The sequence below is a fragment of the Thunnus albacares genome, chromosome 23, assembly GCF_914725855.1.
Source record: "Thunnus albacares chromosome 23, fThuAlb1.1, whole genome shotgun sequence".
NCBI classification, from domain to species: Eukaryota; Metazoa; Chordata; class Actinopteri; order Scombriformes; family Scombridae; genus Thunnus; species Thunnus albacares.
The window spans coordinates 20,682,431-20,698,513 of record NC_058128.1 but is presented as its reverse complement, the minus strand read 5'-3'; the positions used below and the strand labels follow the sequence as shown (position 1 = coordinate 20,698,513).

Below are 16,083 nucleotides of genomic sequence, written 5' to 3'. Positions count from 1 at the left end.
CACCCTCTGATTTTTATTTCACCGCACACGACTCACTGCAAGTCACAAGATGCACATACAGTATGTGATTAAAACTAGATTAGATCATCAGAATTCGATTCAGAAAGCCGCCGGACACATTCTCTGACAAACAAACAGGTTTCCATGAAAATGAAGAGAAATCTTTCAACCTTAAATGTCTCCCTATACGTAAAGGCACTTACGTAGGGTTTCTTCTTTACTCGTGTCTTCTTCCTTTTTGACACTCCTGCAGCTGTACGGCAAAAGAGCTGCGTGGGAGGATCCATCCAAGTGGGTGAACGACACGTATCCGTGGAACGCCGCCTCACTGCAGCAGGACGGCCAATCGCTGCTCCAGCTGAGGCCGGAGGACGTGGGATACGACGGCTACAGCTCGTCCAAGGAGGGAGCTTCATCCAAGCAGGTGTCTCAGAGTGACACAGAGGGAGACCCACTGGTAAGGAAGACGTAAAACACATAGAAATTACAGAGATGATATTTGTGTATTTAGAGCATTTAAGACTAGGAAAGATGCGACAAAAGTGGATAAAAGATTTTTAAAAACAAAATGGAATTTAAACCAATTCATTAAAATAGCCCCAATGCAAGAAATGAATCAGCAGAGGAAGAATATGAGGAGTGCATGTTCAAGCAGATGATTACACAAATACTCAAAAAACATCAACAGGAAAGAACATGATTTAAAGATCAATACCTGACCTCCACATGTGAACACCTGAGCTGAATGTTTTAATTGAGTCATTCAAATATGTATCTATATATGTCATGCAATTTTCATAGTTACTCAATTCAAGGTTGCTGGTTTCCATAGAAACTTCTCGTGTGTTACGTCGGCTTTCGCCAAGTGAAAAATGCAACAAATTAGGAAAGCAGTAGGTAGAAGAAGAAAGTAGCGAGGTGGAACAAGCTCCTAAACATAATCTTGCCACACACACACAAATACACAGAGTGGAGGATGAACTACTCAGGGAGGGTAGAGAGAGAATGAGGCAAAGTGAGGCAGAATAGAGAGAGAGAATTAATTTCCATTTGTTGGGTTATTGCAGCCCAGGAGGAATTAAAGGGTAGTCATCCAAAAATGACTGGCTTGATTTAGCAAGTGTGTGTGTGTGTGTTTGTGTGTGTGTGTGTGCGTGTGCGTGTGCGTGTGTGTCCCCAGGTGCGACCAGTTTTAGTGCAGGTGTGCCAAGGCTCATTGTAGGAACACTTGAAGCAATGTGCCAGATTGCAGCAGCACTTCTGCATTATTTAGACCATTAGCTCTGTTGCAGAGATGAGAAGTTTGCAGTTTTATTGTGGTGATTTACAGCAATGTTTTCAAAGTGTATTTTATCACATGTAAAATATAAAAAACAAAGTTTGTGAGTCATTAGACTTAGGTGTTTTTAAGTATGATGGTCTGGTCGGTCTGCTCCCCATGGCTTTTCTTTCTGTGCAAACAGGATTTAAGTTCAGAGGAAGAGCTACGGCACTTCCTCATACTTTAAAAGCTGAACATTAGTTCTTCCTTAGAAAAAGGAAATTACACTAAAGAGTACAGACATCATCACACATGAGGCTAATGTTTTAGTTTTAATTGTATGACATTAGCCTCAACCAGTGGTTTACAACCTTTTTGGCAGCGTCTGAGTTGTGAGAAGTTCAATTAAAGTGTTTTTTCTCCCTCTAAACCTCTCACGTGTTTCACTTGAACAAGCCTGAGGATGTGAAGTTTTTCCAGTCTAAGCAAACCACATACAAAAATGCAACATACTACAATTTTCACTCAGTTTTACACCAAGGAAAGAGATCGCCTCCTTAACAACTTAACTAGTCCTCATGCTTACATGTCTTTTCTGTTGCGTTTGCAGATGAACATGCTCCTAAGGCTGCAGGAGGCTGCTAACTACTCCAGCACACAGAGCTGCGACAGCGACAGCACCAGTCACCATGACGACCAGCTGGACTCCTCGCTGGAGTCGGCGCTATGAGACCAAGAGCTTTGCTGGGAGACATCGGATCCTTGGAATCCCTGGACCCCTGGACCACGGGAACCTTTGGACCTCCTTCATTACCAGACACCCCTATAGCGCACAGATGTATGATATATGAAAAGTTTTATTATCCAAAATGATATACCCACCATTTGAAAAAACCCCCACATATTTTTACATAACAATGGTGCAATATTAAATCAAATTATCATATGTTTTAAAGGGCAGTAGCCATCAAGCATCTTCAGTGGTCAAATGATAAACAATCATACAAGTTAGCTCATTTATATTTTACAGACCTGAAATAGTGAAATTAGCTCATTTTTAATTGGTGTATAACATTTTAGGATACAACTTTTCATATATGTGTAGGCTGGGCGTGTCTGATAAGGGACAGTAGTCTCTCTGAAGTTGACTTGTAAGGAGTAAATCATATTTGTGCTCAGCCATGATGAGCTACAGTTCACTCTATTATTTCTAACTTTGGGCGTCAATCTCCAAAGTGTCAGAGAAACGAGAGAAAGCAGAGGGTTTGACAAAACTGGATTTTTTTTTGTTCAATCCCAGTTATATCTTCAGATGTTTACAATAGGGGGGCAGGTTCTGTTGTTTATGTCTTTCCTTGTTTACAGAGGTGCTTCTCACAGACACACATATACTCATGTACACAAATGCACTTATACACAGGCAGCAGGAGGAGACACTCCTTTAATCAGAGGCTTTAATTGGTTCAAGCCCCCACGTGACCAACAATCCAGCCTGCCAAAGTGTCCTTGAGCAAGGCACCGTATCTCTACCACCTCTGACCCCTCCCCCTCCCCCACTGAGGGAGGCAAGTAAGAGGAGAATACTGTAGAACAGTGGTTCTCAAACTTTTTCACATCAAGGACCCCTAAACTGACACAAATTAGACCACAGACCCTCATTTGATAAGATTTTGTCCCAGGGTCCCTCATCTGATAAGATTTTTGCTTTTAGATGTTTTATTAGAGAAAGTGTATGAAACACATGACCGAGATAGTCACACATTCTGTCATTGTGTTACTTATGGATGAGAACCACTGCTGTAGAATGTTTTAGGTGATGTAGTGCTCTCTGGTGGCCATATTGGAGGCTCTTAACTCTTAAAAGAGTTGCTCTGAACAGCTGATTGTTTCCTTACATACAAATGAGATTCATTGCAGATCCATCTGATTGATTCTGTGTTTTAATAATGTCTGATAAAGTTAAAAAAAAAACAGCTGTTTGTTCTGGTTAACTAAACTGCTCCTCACAAGTTACTGTTCTAAAGTAGAGTCCAGGGCTAAAGGACACCTTTTTTGTCTCTGTATCTACTGTATATCTATATCACCTTTTTTGGGTGTCTGTACTTTTTCTGAGCATAAATTGTCTGCAGACAATGCTGCACCTCCATGACGGCACCAGACGCGGTTGACACATTTGCAAAACCTCTACAGCCTAACTGGGATCACTAAAGAATTACATTTTCATAGCAAACTGAGACAGACACACACACACACACACACACAGCACACACCCCTCCTGCCCCTCAGTTGAGCCTTGTGGTGCTGGTCTCCCGCCCTGAACCTCCTCAGTGTCAGGCACTGCCAAGCCGCTCCTCGCTGCCCTGTATGCCAACAACAAGCACAACGAAAGCGCATTGTCTGTGTGTCATCTAGCCACATTGCTACTGTGAAGAAAATGGACAAGTGCCAATGTTTCCCTTTGATTTACTGCCAAATGTGCACACACATACACACACACACACACACACACACACACAGACTTTACAGCTGACCATGGTTATAAACTTAGATTAAGTTGTTCTTGGAATTCCCTTGAAGCTTGTTGCCACCCTTTAGCTTTGCAAATGTTGCAAGTTGCCTGATTACTTCAGCATTTTGCTTTAACCTGCATGGAGAACAATTTCAGTAGAGTTTCCTGTAGCGAGGAAATTCAGACACTGACAGAAAAGACAACCTTGACACTGTTTGATCAATTAACAAAATATCAGTAATAATAAATTGAATGATGCAAGCTTACAGGACTTTCTAGCACTCATTAGAAAGTCAGCATCCGCACCCATCTGGCATCCATAAGGTACCAAAAAAGAACCTAAAGTATTTTTAAGTACACATTACCAGGGAACAATGATACTGGTGCTTTCTCACTGCCTTAAATGTGCAAAAGTTCGGGAGGCATCCCCTGCTCCCATTGGCTATAGTGAGAAGAGATGTTAACGTTGGATGATGATGATGATGATGACCTGCTTCCTGCTATGTCAAAGACGCTGCTTGCAGTTGGAAAAACAGCCTGTTCTGTTTGTCGTCGCTCCCTCTTCCTCCAAACCGCCCTTTCTTGTTTCTGACAGTTAAAAGTACACAAGAGTTGATGCTGTATTTGAATTTAAAACTGACCAATATTGTACAAACATTTAAAAAGGGGTGGGGTATTTTTTAGTTTTAGTTTTTTCGCCCAGTTGAGCTGGGCTCACTTGAACTGACAGGAGCACAACCAAACTGTTTGGGTTTTCTAGCCTGACGAGCATGTTTTGAGTTTTTTTAAAGGGGATGCATTGAGAAGAGACCTTTACCTTTATGTATGCGTGTATTGGACGGAAGCCATTTTGAATTTTGATTGTCCTCTCTTTGTTTAACGAGTGGGTTGGTTTTGCACACTTGAGGTCGGGGTGGGTTGTAAATACTTAAGTCTTGCACAGTGAATCAAAGATGCATTCTGCCCTGTTGATGTTACAATATGCTTAACCCGCTGAGTAAATTATTGTACTTTGAAGACAGAGAGAAAAAAAAAAAAGAAATGCAAAAACTCAACACGCTGTCAGAAACAGGTGTGTGTCTTGTGGTGATTGGATGTTTTGCCTATGCAGGAGGCATACGGTGTACAGTAAGAAACAGTTTTTTAACTCACTAAAATCACAGAACAAAAAATAGGCACTTTTCCAGTATTCTCCCATTCTGCCATAATACTCTCTGGATCCTCTCCGTCCTTAGGAATGCCAGTTATTCCTTAGAAGCACTTCTTCTCTGGACATTTAAACCCAAACTTAACGCCACGTTAGGCTTGCCAGAGGCACCGAAGCTGACCTGACACCGTACTGTATACATTTACCCACAACCAACAGGTGCTACTGGTCAGTCAAAGCCCATCAGAGACCAAGACGTCACGTTGTCACAACCTCAGGACAATCCTATCCTCTACAATCCTACCTGTGTTCGGCTTCACACGTGTCTCTGCAGCCAAGCTTCTGATGGTTTGCACATATTTCTGGCCAACTTGGCCAGCTTTCTGTCTGCAAGGGTGTGTGGTTGCATGCTAAGGGGGTAGTCACCATGGTTACAGACTTATACCCATGTATCAAACCTGAGCTTAGATCTCCCACAATTCAGAGCGCAAACACACCCCGTTTCACCCTCTCAGCTACACTACACTCCTGCTGTAGGCCATTAGTTCCCGAGCTAGCAGAACTTTGACACCGTTAACAGTGTACACCATAGTGTTGATGATCAACTGGTAATTTTTCCACGTACACCTGCAGTTACATCTCAGTTGAAAACCATAGCATTTACTCTGGTTTGAGAGAAAGTTTTCTTCTTTTTGGGTGAAACATTTGTCCTTAAATGTTTTATATTTTGTACATTTGTATGTAACATATCATGTAAATAGACAGAGACAGTGATTTAACTCATCTGGAGGATTTTGTAGTCTTTGTAAAGCCCTAATAAATGGTATTTGGTGTCACACAAGCAAACAACATGCTGAGTTTTTGTCTTTGTCCTTTTGTAATGTTTTTGTGCTCTGTGGCCATCTTGAGGACGGATGTATTTTTTGGAAGTTTTCTCAATTTAAAGTACTGTTGCTTTATAAGGAGAATTAAAAGCAGCTTGAGTCACAGTATACAAGATCTATTGAAAACCAGAAGTGTGTAACTTTGTAAGAAAAAAATCTATTTAAAAATAGTAGTGAAAATAGAGAGTCAAAATGTTAGTGTTCTTGTACTTTGAGAAAACCCCAAAAACAATTTAATGACAAATCAAGTCTTAAATGTTTAATATCTAGAAGAGTTTAAGTAAACATGACACTGAACATATCTGAGTGCAATAGAGATGGTCCCAAGTGATATTTCTGCCAAAGTGAGTTTTAAATGTTTTAAATTCACTCTGTTTAGCCAGTTTATGTGCTGCTGATGACATTTGATTCTTCAGTATCAGCAGAAAAACTTGCTTCTCACTGAATCTGGAGCTTGATCTTTCAAAATGAAGCTCAAACTACTGAATTATAGGACTGTCAACAGAAGCAAACATGTAATACTGTATCTCAAATGTGAGCTAAATTAGTCATGTTTCTGTAGAAAAATAGCTAAGTTTACCTGCAGTACAGTAAGAGATGGGGTAACTTTGTCGTGTGTAGTCATATATAGACACTGACTGCTAGATCCCAAAGGCCACCTGGCTTTTTGTGATGTCTTTCTGACATCTAGTATTTATTTAAATGCAAACCCAATGAAAGAATATTAACAACCCATATATTGTCTGAAATAAACTGAAATGTATTGTTTAATGTCCAAAGTCCTGTATTCAATGGAAATAAAGTACAAAGAATATACAGCTTTTAAGACACATGAACATGAAGCAAGTGTCAGGTGATTTTACTTGAAATTTCCTCATGAAGAAACAGTAGAACATGTTAATGTTACTGTCAGAAATATGAGGCAGAAAGAGGACATCTGATTCAAAACCTCAGAAAAATAAAAGTACACTTTGATCTAATAGATATTCAACAAAATACCTCAAGAAATGAGTGTTAACGAATCCTATTTCAGTGTCTTAGACTACCTGACTTGATGAGAGGATATGAGGTTTTTTTTTTAATCAATATTGTAAATACTAGACATTTTGATCCATACTCCATACCAGTTGGTGGCAATAATGCAGCAATTCGTTGTTTGTCAATAAACCTCAAGAAGAAGAAGAAGAAGAAGACGTCGTCGTTTCGTCATCACTTCCGGACACAGCAATCATGGGACCTGCTGCAACTCCCGTGACGGAGTCTAAACAAGAAGATCTTAAAATGTTCAAATCTAAAGGAACTCAAGTTTCTTTACCGAAACACTCATATTGGTTTGACTTTTGGGTGTTCGTTGTCTTTGACATTGCGTTTTTTCTCGTCATTTATCTCCTGGTCCCGTAAAAGGTGAGAAGTTTCTGCTAACTAACGTCTTGTAACTCAGAAGGCGGCTACGGAAGATGCTAAACTAATGAGCACGTCTTGTTACCGCCATATGATAGATGTTAGAGAGTTTAATATGTCAGTTTTCTGTGTGTCAGCAATAGAACTTTACTATATATGGAAGCTTTTATCCATTAATGACACATCCTAACCACTAACTAGTGTCGCCTGTTCTCTGAGTTCACCTGTTCAAATATTTGACATCCTGACGACGCCTCACAGCTTCTGATTGGAAATTTCCGGTCCACGTTAAAAGTGGCATAATGTCTGTAGATGACGCTGTTCAGTCATTTACAAGCTAATTCATGAACTGCAAAACGTATCAAACAGGGGGAAGATGAAATGAGAATAAATCATAGAATGAAATGGTCAGAGCTTAATACTTCCACCACTGCTCATACAGAGATGTGGATATCAACTACAGATAAACAGTAGAGCAAAATCTCTAACAGTTGATCATTTATATCGTCTCATGATAAATAGTGTCATAATGCACACTCCTATTCAGTGCCTTGGACATTTTTATGCAGCGTTTGCCTGATTGGGACTTTTTAAAGACCTTGTTGCAGATTAGTTTGGAGTGTTTCTTTGTCTTCATGATGGGTTTTTATCAGGAAATTGACCAAACAGTGACTGTACATAAATTATAAACACTTCCAAGGAGGGCTGAGGTGAATACTTTTTGTAGTCATAGTGTGTTTTTACAGTATATATCAGTAATATGGGTGCTGACATTTGTATAAACTGCTTTCTTTGAATGCATTGAGTGAGCCCTTATAACCACTGACCGCACTTTGATACACCTTACACTTAAACCAGGCAACAACCTTTTTCTCTAAATTGATCGTCTTGCGTTTTGCTTCGTCTGAAATATGATTGTTTGTGTTAAAGGTTTGTCCTCTGGACTCTGGAGCGAGAAGACATGGAGTGCTGGTCCTGCCCAGCTGTCAGGAACGCTAACCCAGCTTCGGCTGAATTTAACGCAGCTTTATTGGATGTCTCATCCCAAGTTTCCAGGACTCAGACCATGTGACTGCAAGTCTTATACACTGGCGTCCTGCTTTCATATCAAAGATTTGAACAACAGAACTCCTCATGGTGACCTGTTGCCAGCTGCTGCTGTGTTTCTACATGGATGGATTCATCTTGTTGCCATGTGGAAGAGGAACATTTTCAAGTAATTAATTGTATCATTGAAAAGTGACAACGTTGCCATCAGGATTTTGTACCTAATGTCACTAAGAAACTATTTTAAAGGACCAGTGTGTAAGATATAGGGGCATCTATTGGCAGAAATTGAATATTATACTCGTAAGTATTTTTTAATTAGTGCATAATCACTGAAAATAAGAACTGTTGTGTTTTCGTTACCTGAGAATGAGCCCTTTATATCTACATTGGGAGTAAGTCCTCTTCCACGGAGCCAGCTATGTGTCACCACATGTCTCTATAGTAGCCCAAAACAGACGAACCAAACGCTCTAAGAATGGCCTGTTGCATTTTTCGCAAGTTTGTGGCCACTGTAGGTTCTCCTACACACTTGGAAGGGGAAGGGGAGGGGGAGGGGTATAGAGTTGATTGTAATCTGCAACCTCATCACTGGATGCCACTAAATCCTACACACTGGTCCTTCAAGTGTTGTCATTGTAAGTGTTACCCAGCAGAGCAGGTTTGAGTGTTTTATCATATTGAAGCCATTTGATCATTTGAGTGGGTCAGTGGAGAGTGAAGACACCAGAGAAACAAGACTTTACTTCAACCCTATGAAGAAGAATGTGACGTGGTCTGGAGTCTGATGTCAGCACACTAAAACTTTGTGAGTTTGCACATGAAAAATACTGCAAATAAAGTGTTTTGCCTACCTTCTAAATGGTTACTATTTGTTTGTGGTTTGGCAGTCTTCATTTACACACATGTCAAATCTCTATCTGTCTCTATTATGTCTGTTATTATAACTTAGTACAACATTAGTCTTAGTTTTTCAGAGTCAGAAAATACTATGTTCCCGCAAAGTCTTGATTGTGTTCAGTCTGACTCGGTAGGAAAATATAAATGGATTTACAGTGTGTGGGATAAAGTTGTGAATTTGCTCATCACAGCAGTTACACAGCATTCATAAAATCTGTCTATTTTATGAATGCTGTGTAACTTTGCCTTGTAAAGTTATTTCTGCACTGTATTGTTTCATATCCTAAAGTAAGTTTACAACTAGTTAGTGTATTTCATTTAGTAACTGGACTGAAATGTTGAACCTCTCCTGTATTTATCAGTTGGTGCCATTTAGATATGTATTTTTGAAACCCATACTTTTATTTTGAAAGCAAGTTACCATACGTATTTCCGCTTTATTGGGAAGTAACAACAAATGGCTTTCCACCGGGAGACATTATTCTTTTCTAGGATGGCGAGGTCATGACCCGCTGTACTCTGCCTCTCATTGGCCAGTACTCGTTATCTTCGTTGGTTGGGTTGGTAAAATTTAGGCACGAGGAGTAAGATTGGTTGGGGTTAGGGTAAGAATTCCAGGATAAGCCAATCAGAGGCAGAATAGGGCGGGTCTTCCGTCACCATCCTAGGAAACTGAAATCTGACTTTCCACCTTATGCTAGTGTGTTGCTAAAGTTAGTGACCTAAAAGTGACTTCACATCGTCTTCATGATGGAAACGACTGCCAGTTCATGTCAGTTGGAAAACACAGGTCCGTTTTTCTACACTGTCGAACAAGTGTCACAGCTAACAGTGAGCTAACCTACTCGCATAGTGCCTTTAGCTTGCGGTGATAGCGTTTGGTTTCTTACAGTTTTGTTGTTAGCTGTGCTTGATAAAAGTTTTAACGGCGCATTTTGCCTGGTTTGCTGATTTGCTCTATAAAAAATGAGCTCATGATGTGCCACAGAGAGGGTTTATGTCTTTGTCCTGTTGCAATATGACACATTAAGGGGTTTGAACAACGAGTAGAAAACATCAAGCTAAACACAAAACTGTGAGGAGAGGTGGTGGAAATCCTCACTACAGTTTTCAGCATTCATTTAAAATACACTGGCACAAGATAGCATCATATTTTAATGTGTTTATGTTGTGTTGTCAGTTGCAGCTATAGTAGGAGCCTGTATAGTCTTTTTAATATAACAGCTTTCAGCCAACAAGCTCTGCCTGTCACCTGTTGTGTAATTTGCATGTTTTTACTCTTCATTTAGCTTCCTAATCTGCACACTTACTGATGAGCACTGTTGGAAGTGTGGTGGGTCTATTTTATTTGATTGAGGAGGTTCCCCCAATGGCCAATCAATTACTTGCTCATAGACCCTCATTTTTTCGATACTTAGGAGTCCTCCTCTGCTCAAGAATATGTTTTCCTTCTTGTTCCTACAGTTGGATGTTTGAGCTTCACTGTGCAGAATGATGTATGTGCAGTTTGTTTTCACATTTATCTGCTGAAAGTTTAAAGTTTCTCTGTGATCATTGAAAATCTTATTTTAAGGGGCGGGCCTACAAGCATGATTTGTGACATCAAAACTAGTTTGGAGCCAATCATGGTCAAGTATGCAATTTACACAAGTATGATGTGGAATCTTGAAGCCTCCAGTGCACAAACACTGAAAATGGACTTCTCAGTGAAGTAGAAGACATCTTGTGTCCTGCAGTTAAACTTTTGAAATTAAATATATTTGTATATTTATTCTGAACTTTTTAATAAGAGAGAAGGAGGAGTTGTACATTGTATGGATTTTAACAAGATCATTGAACTTTTTGAGGATAAAGCACATCAGAGAGAAATTATTATTCAATGTAGAGTATTTTATATATATATTAAAACATGTCTGAAAGAGGATCTTTAATCTACTGTTCTAAATAGTCACACCAGACCCTCAGCACTTGTGAATGGTTATTGGCAAATGTACAGACATTGGAGCCAGGCTCCACTAATTTGTGTGTTTGCTATAGAACAAAGATAAATAATTATGGTACACTGGCCTGTAAATGCTGTGTCAAGAAGACACTTCAGAAAGGCATACAGTAATGACCCTGTCCACCTCATGTCTATTTGAACAGATATATTCCTGCCATTGACATCATTAAGGCTGCTGATTCCTCCTCTGCGGCTGCTTTCTGCAGCGTTGTGGCAAGTGGCTCAGCGGAGAGATGTTCTTGATTATGAAAAGCTGGATGAGTTTGTGACGCTGGTGACAGCAACAGTTCCAGACCTGCTCAGTCCAAAGCAACGGGGCAAACTGCTGCTGCGACTGAGAGCCAAAGTGAGTCAGTGTGTTTCAGATAAAATCAGGTTACAAAAATTAACACTGTCATCCACATGTGACACATTTCTACATTTTAGAGCATCTTGCAATTTGTCTTTACCAAACATTTCTCTCCAGATCATTCTTGAGTTGTGCAGAAATGAGGAAACAGCCAACGTTTCGTCTATACAGCCTCACCTAGAACGAATCCGCCCACCAGGATACACAGGAGTAAGTGAGAGCGTGTTTTCACCATTGTCTCATTACAGTTCACCAAAAAAAAAAAAAACTTACAACATGTTTCTGTCATTGTCACATGTACAGAACAGTGGCCTTCCCCTTGTAATTACTGGTCTGATGGGGCATTGTTTAAGATGGTCCCAGTAACAATGATAGTTTCTTCCAGAGTGGAGATGCAGAGGTGGATGCAGAGGAGGCAATTTTCCTGGAACTTGTCCAAACGCTCCTGAAAGACCCAGCAGAGAGGGAGCATTTTTACCAGGCAAGGCAGCTTCACATGTAGCCCAACTGGCTAATGAGAGAATTATTCATGCATTCAGTTTTTGTTGTGTTTTTTTTTTTTTTTTTCTTTTTTTTTTCTTTTGTTTTTGGGGAATTATGACCCCTTACAATTGGACTTTGAGTAACTGTTACCCTTTGTCCTGCTCAGGAGGTTTTTCCAACAGAATACGGTATCAGCTATGACACAGACATGCAGCTCCTTGTTTGGGAGTTTCTTTCCAAACTGGAGAAACTCCTGCCAGTACCAGACCTGGGTCAGGTAGGACAACACATCACAGCTGCTACGGAATATAAGTTCAAGGATGTATATTTGGAGACTCTGGTGGGCTGAGATGCAAACTTTTTAACTAAAATGATTTTAGTTGAGAGTTCATCTTGCTATGTCTGTTCAATATAGAAGGGTTATAGTGAAGTTAAACAGGCAAGTGTAGAAATATGCAATAAGTAAGAGCGGTGGTGGATGAGTGGATGTGTTTGGTTTTTTTAATCATTCACTGATTATAAAAGTCCCAACTGTGAAAGTCAAATACACTTTATTTTGTTCACTCTCTTAACAGACTGTATGATCACACTTTGGACCATATATCATCATTCATGCTGACTGGTTTGCTTTTGTTCATAAACAGGCTGTTTCGTGGCTGACCTCTGCCCCCTCTGTACTAACGGACTGCTTGCAAGCGCTCTCCAGTCCTGATGACCTGAGATCTCTCCTGCAACACCACAAATGCCTTGAGCACCTTGGCACCCAAGGTAAACCGGATGTTGGTCATGTTGAAGAGTTAAAGCTTCAAAATCAACAGTATGTGAGCAAAATATAGATAAAATAAGAGCCAGAATCTAACTTTATAACATATTGTCCATCTCTTAATGTGGTGGTTGAAGTTAAATGTTTGGAATAGACATTTTGCATCACTAAACTGCTGTGAGGATGGCCCTGTGGTCTCTCGGGATTCCTATCTGAATCCAATATGTTTGATATTTGCAAAGCTTTGCCAGATGGGTGAGAATGGTCAATGACATTGCAGTGGTGTCTGTCACCACCAGAGTGCTACTGAATTCATCTTCTCCTTAACTGCAATCAGAAAAGAACTGCTACATGTAAATAACATTCTGGAAATGGCAATGAGGTTTCAGACAAAATGTTTCCCAGAGTATATCCACTCCAAGCCAGCAAAATTCAAAAACATTTCTTTTTCTCTCAGTTGTGTCCCTTTGTTCACACTTTGTACAGTGTTCTCACTTTAAAACGTACACTTTCGAAAACATTCTCAAGAGTGGATGAATGTGAAAATGCTGCAGTTGTTTTACAGTGTAGAGAGTGAAGATGTAGCTTTTGGAAAATGACGTCTTCAGCCTGCCCAGACAGTTAAGCTAATCACACAGTACAGCTGTTGCCATTCACCAGTATTTCTGTTTATTTTGTCAAACGACTTTGAAATCTTGAAATAGTGGTTTGATAAATGTCTCAGTGTAGCAGTGTAGGAAATACTGTTTGCCTAGTTAATAGGAAACTGAAATCAAATACTGTTTAATACTCTAATTTGTATGTTTGGATGTATTAAAACTCAGTGTGGGTGATGATGGTGAGCAGCAGGACGATACAGAACATGGTTTAACCAGCGGAGACTCAGCAGAGACACAAGACTGTCCCTGTTTTGTTCTTTGGCAACCGAAATAGAAGAAGACATTTTTGCTCTTGTGTTTTTTTCCCCCCGTGTTCTAGTGTTGTTGGCCATCCTTACAAAAATGACCTGATAATTATAGTGCAAATGTGTGTCTTCATATTCAGCCAACTTATTGTGGTCATACTAGTCAGCAGAAGGCATAAAGGGAACCTAGATGTGAGCATCAGAAACCACAACCTCAACCACGTATTTGAACCCAGAAATGTTACAGGTGAAAGTGGCTTTAAATTTAAAGGCAACAAACAGTTCTCATATTGAAGGGAAACAACAATCATCAATCGTATTTTTTTCTTTATTCTGCGTAGGTACCACTGTGGAGATGTCCACTCAGGTCTTTGCCTGCTCTGAGTGTCCATTCTTCCACATGCAGGAGTCCTACCTGCTGCAGCACATTGAGCACAGTCATCCTGAGCAGTACAGCAAACTCCAGAGAGCTACAGAGACAGCTGTGGCCCCCAAGAAGACGATCCAGCGCCCGGTGTTCCCAAAGCCTTTCCCCATCCATGACCGGCCGGACCCTCACATGTGCCAAGAGTGTGGCAAAACCTTCACGCGTGCCTCAGACGTGACCCGTCACCAGCGGACCCACACAGGTGAGCGCCCCTACACCTGCGAGGAATGTAAAAAGGGCTTCAAGAACTCTTGGGATCTAACCAGACATCAGCGCATTCACACTGGAGAACGACCCTTCCTCTGCTCCCAGTGCGGCAAACGTTTCACTCAGATGGGGTTGCTAAAGCTGCATTTTGAACGAACCACTTGCGGCCAGACTTGCGACCCTCCCCTCGACATAACGACAGAGGTGGTGGTGGCGGCAGAAGATGCATCAGAGAACGCGAGTGGTCAGTACAAATGCCAGAAGTGTGGCGAGAGCTTCAGTAGCATCCTGGAGCGGCTGAAGCACAGGCAGAGGCATGTGGTGAGGCGTCAGTACAAATGCTCCCTGTGTGAGAAGATCTACAGCCGAGCGTCAGACCTTAAGAGACATCAGATGAAACACACCGGTGAGCGGCCATTTGCCTGTGAGTGCGGTAAAAGCTTCACGCACGTGTGGCTCCTGAATAAGCACCAGCAGATCCACACCAAGGAGCGTCCGTACCCCTGTACAGAGTGCAGAAAGAGCTTCACACAGCTCCAGATTCTTAACCGGCACCTGCTGACTCACAATGGCCAGCGACCTTTCCAGTGCTCTTACTGTGAGAAGAGCTTCACCCAGATGGCGAGCCTTACGCGACATGAAAGAATCCACACAGGCGAGAGGCCGTACCTCTGCACCACTTGTGATAAGACGTTCCTCACACATGGAGAGCTGGTCAGGCACCAGCGCAGCCACAGCAACTTTCGGCCATTCAGTTGCCCCCAGTGCCCAAAGAGCTTTAAAACCAAGCGTGCTCAAAGTGAACACCTCAATACCCACACAGGAGAGCGTCCCTTTGCATGCACCCGTTGTGGAAAGAAGTTTGCCAAGTCGACCTCGCTCGTCCGGCATAACCTGACTCACACAGGGGAACGGCCCCACCAGTGCTCTCAGTGCGGGAAGACATTCCTCACGTCTGGTGAGCTCCTTCTCCACAGACGGATCCACACAGGGGAAAGGCCTTATCCCTGCTCCCACTGTGAGAGGAGGTTCAGGTGCTCCTCCGACCTCAACATGCATATCCGAACGCATACCGGGGAGAAGCCGCACAGCTGCCTGCTTTGTAAAAAGAGCTTCTCCACGTCTACGAGGCTGAAGAGACACTTACGCACACACATGGAGAAGAGCATAGTTGTTCAGTCATTAAGTCTTTGACCTGACAGAAGCTAATAATGTATTTTCTTGTAGATAATTGTTACTTTGACATTAGAAATAAAAACTGTTCAATCAGTTTAAGAGTTTTTTTTTTTTCAAATACGCTTGCTTGCGAATTTCCTTACAATACAGGAGGATATAATTGTACCTTATTACATATTTTTTAGGTGAAAACAGTTGTCAAGTCAATATATTGTCCCCTTCAAATGATGAACGCTCTGTTTAGAAATCTAAGGAGTAACTGACAACCACCCAGGCATTTTCTGATGTGTGGTCATGCTCTGTTATATGGAAATCATGTTTGGAAAAATATAGTTGTTTGGTTTTCTTAACATGGAAATGTAAAGTATTTTGGGTGTTAACTGATGAATATAATCCAAATATGAGTCAGACAGACAGATACATGACATTTATTTAACAGATGCTGTTTTCCAAAGTAACTTACAATAGGTGTATTCAACCCCCATAGGGAGAAGAGCTAGATGTTGTCAAAAATTATAAGTGCATCTCTCCCAAACAAGCAAATAAGAGCGTGTTTAGAGCTACAGTTCAAGTGTTTAAAGGGTCAAAAGGGACCCTTTCTAGCACTTGTGGTTGTCTAGTGG

At 41.1% G+C, this 16,083-nt stretch overlaps 2 protein-coding genes and 1 long non-coding RNA gene across 15 annotated transcripts in view; all 3 read left to right on the top strand.

Moving 5' to 3' along the window:
• nav3 (neuron navigator 3) overlaps positions 1-2,455 on the top strand; it is a 420,345-nt gene extending 417,890 nt beyond the window's left edge. For all 13 annotated transcript variants that reach the window (XM_044342743.1, XM_044342742.1, XM_044342741.1 and 10 more), the window contains 2 exons: positions 254-457; positions 1,872-2,455. In XM_044342743.1, the coding sequence (XP_044198678.1) occupies positions 254-457; positions 1,872-1,991 (324 nt within the window). In that variant the 3' untranslated portion in view covers positions 1,992-2,455. The remainder of the gene's footprint in view (positions 1-253; positions 458-1,871) is intronic.
• A 4,465-nt stretch (positions 2,456-6,920) lies between these two features.
• LOC122975212 lies at positions 6,921-9,111 on the top strand. Its single transcript, XR_006400596.1, has 2 exons — positions 6,921-7,205; positions 8,133-9,111. It is a non-coding gene; the product is annotated as an uncharacterized LOC122975212 (long non-coding RNA).
• Positions 9,112-9,631: 520 nt separating this feature from the next.
• On the top strand, positions 9,632-15,554 carry LOC122975211 (zinc finger protein 2 homolog). The gene is made up of 7 exons (XM_044343525.1): positions 9,632-9,939; positions 11,295-11,497; positions 11,618-11,710; positions 11,886-11,981; positions 12,150-12,260; positions 12,628-12,751; positions 13,992-15,554. Exons 1-7 carry the CDS (start codon positions 9,897-9,899, stop codon positions 15,476-15,478), a joined length of 2,157 nt encoding a protein of 718 aa, XP_044199460.1. The 5' UTR covers positions 9,632-9,896; the 3' UTR covers positions 15,479-15,554.
• Positions 15,555-16,083: the final 529 nt, after the last annotated feature.

What these genes read in the sequence shown, in the direction of transcription:
- LOC122975211 (XM_044343525.1), top strand. Translation starts at nt 9,897, where the DNA reads ATGATGGAAACGACTGCCAGTTCATGTCAGTTGGAAAACACAG. An exon ending in ATGTCAGTTGGAAAACACAG is followed by an intron (nt 9,940 to 11,294) that starts GTCCGTTTTTCT and finishes CTATTTGAACAG; the next exon opens with ATATATTCCTGCCATTGACA. An exon ending in TGCTGCGACTGAGAGCCAAA is followed by an intron (nt 11,498 to 11,617) that starts GTGAGTCAGTGT and finishes ATTTCTCTCCAG; the next exon opens with ATCATTCTTGAGTTGTGCAG.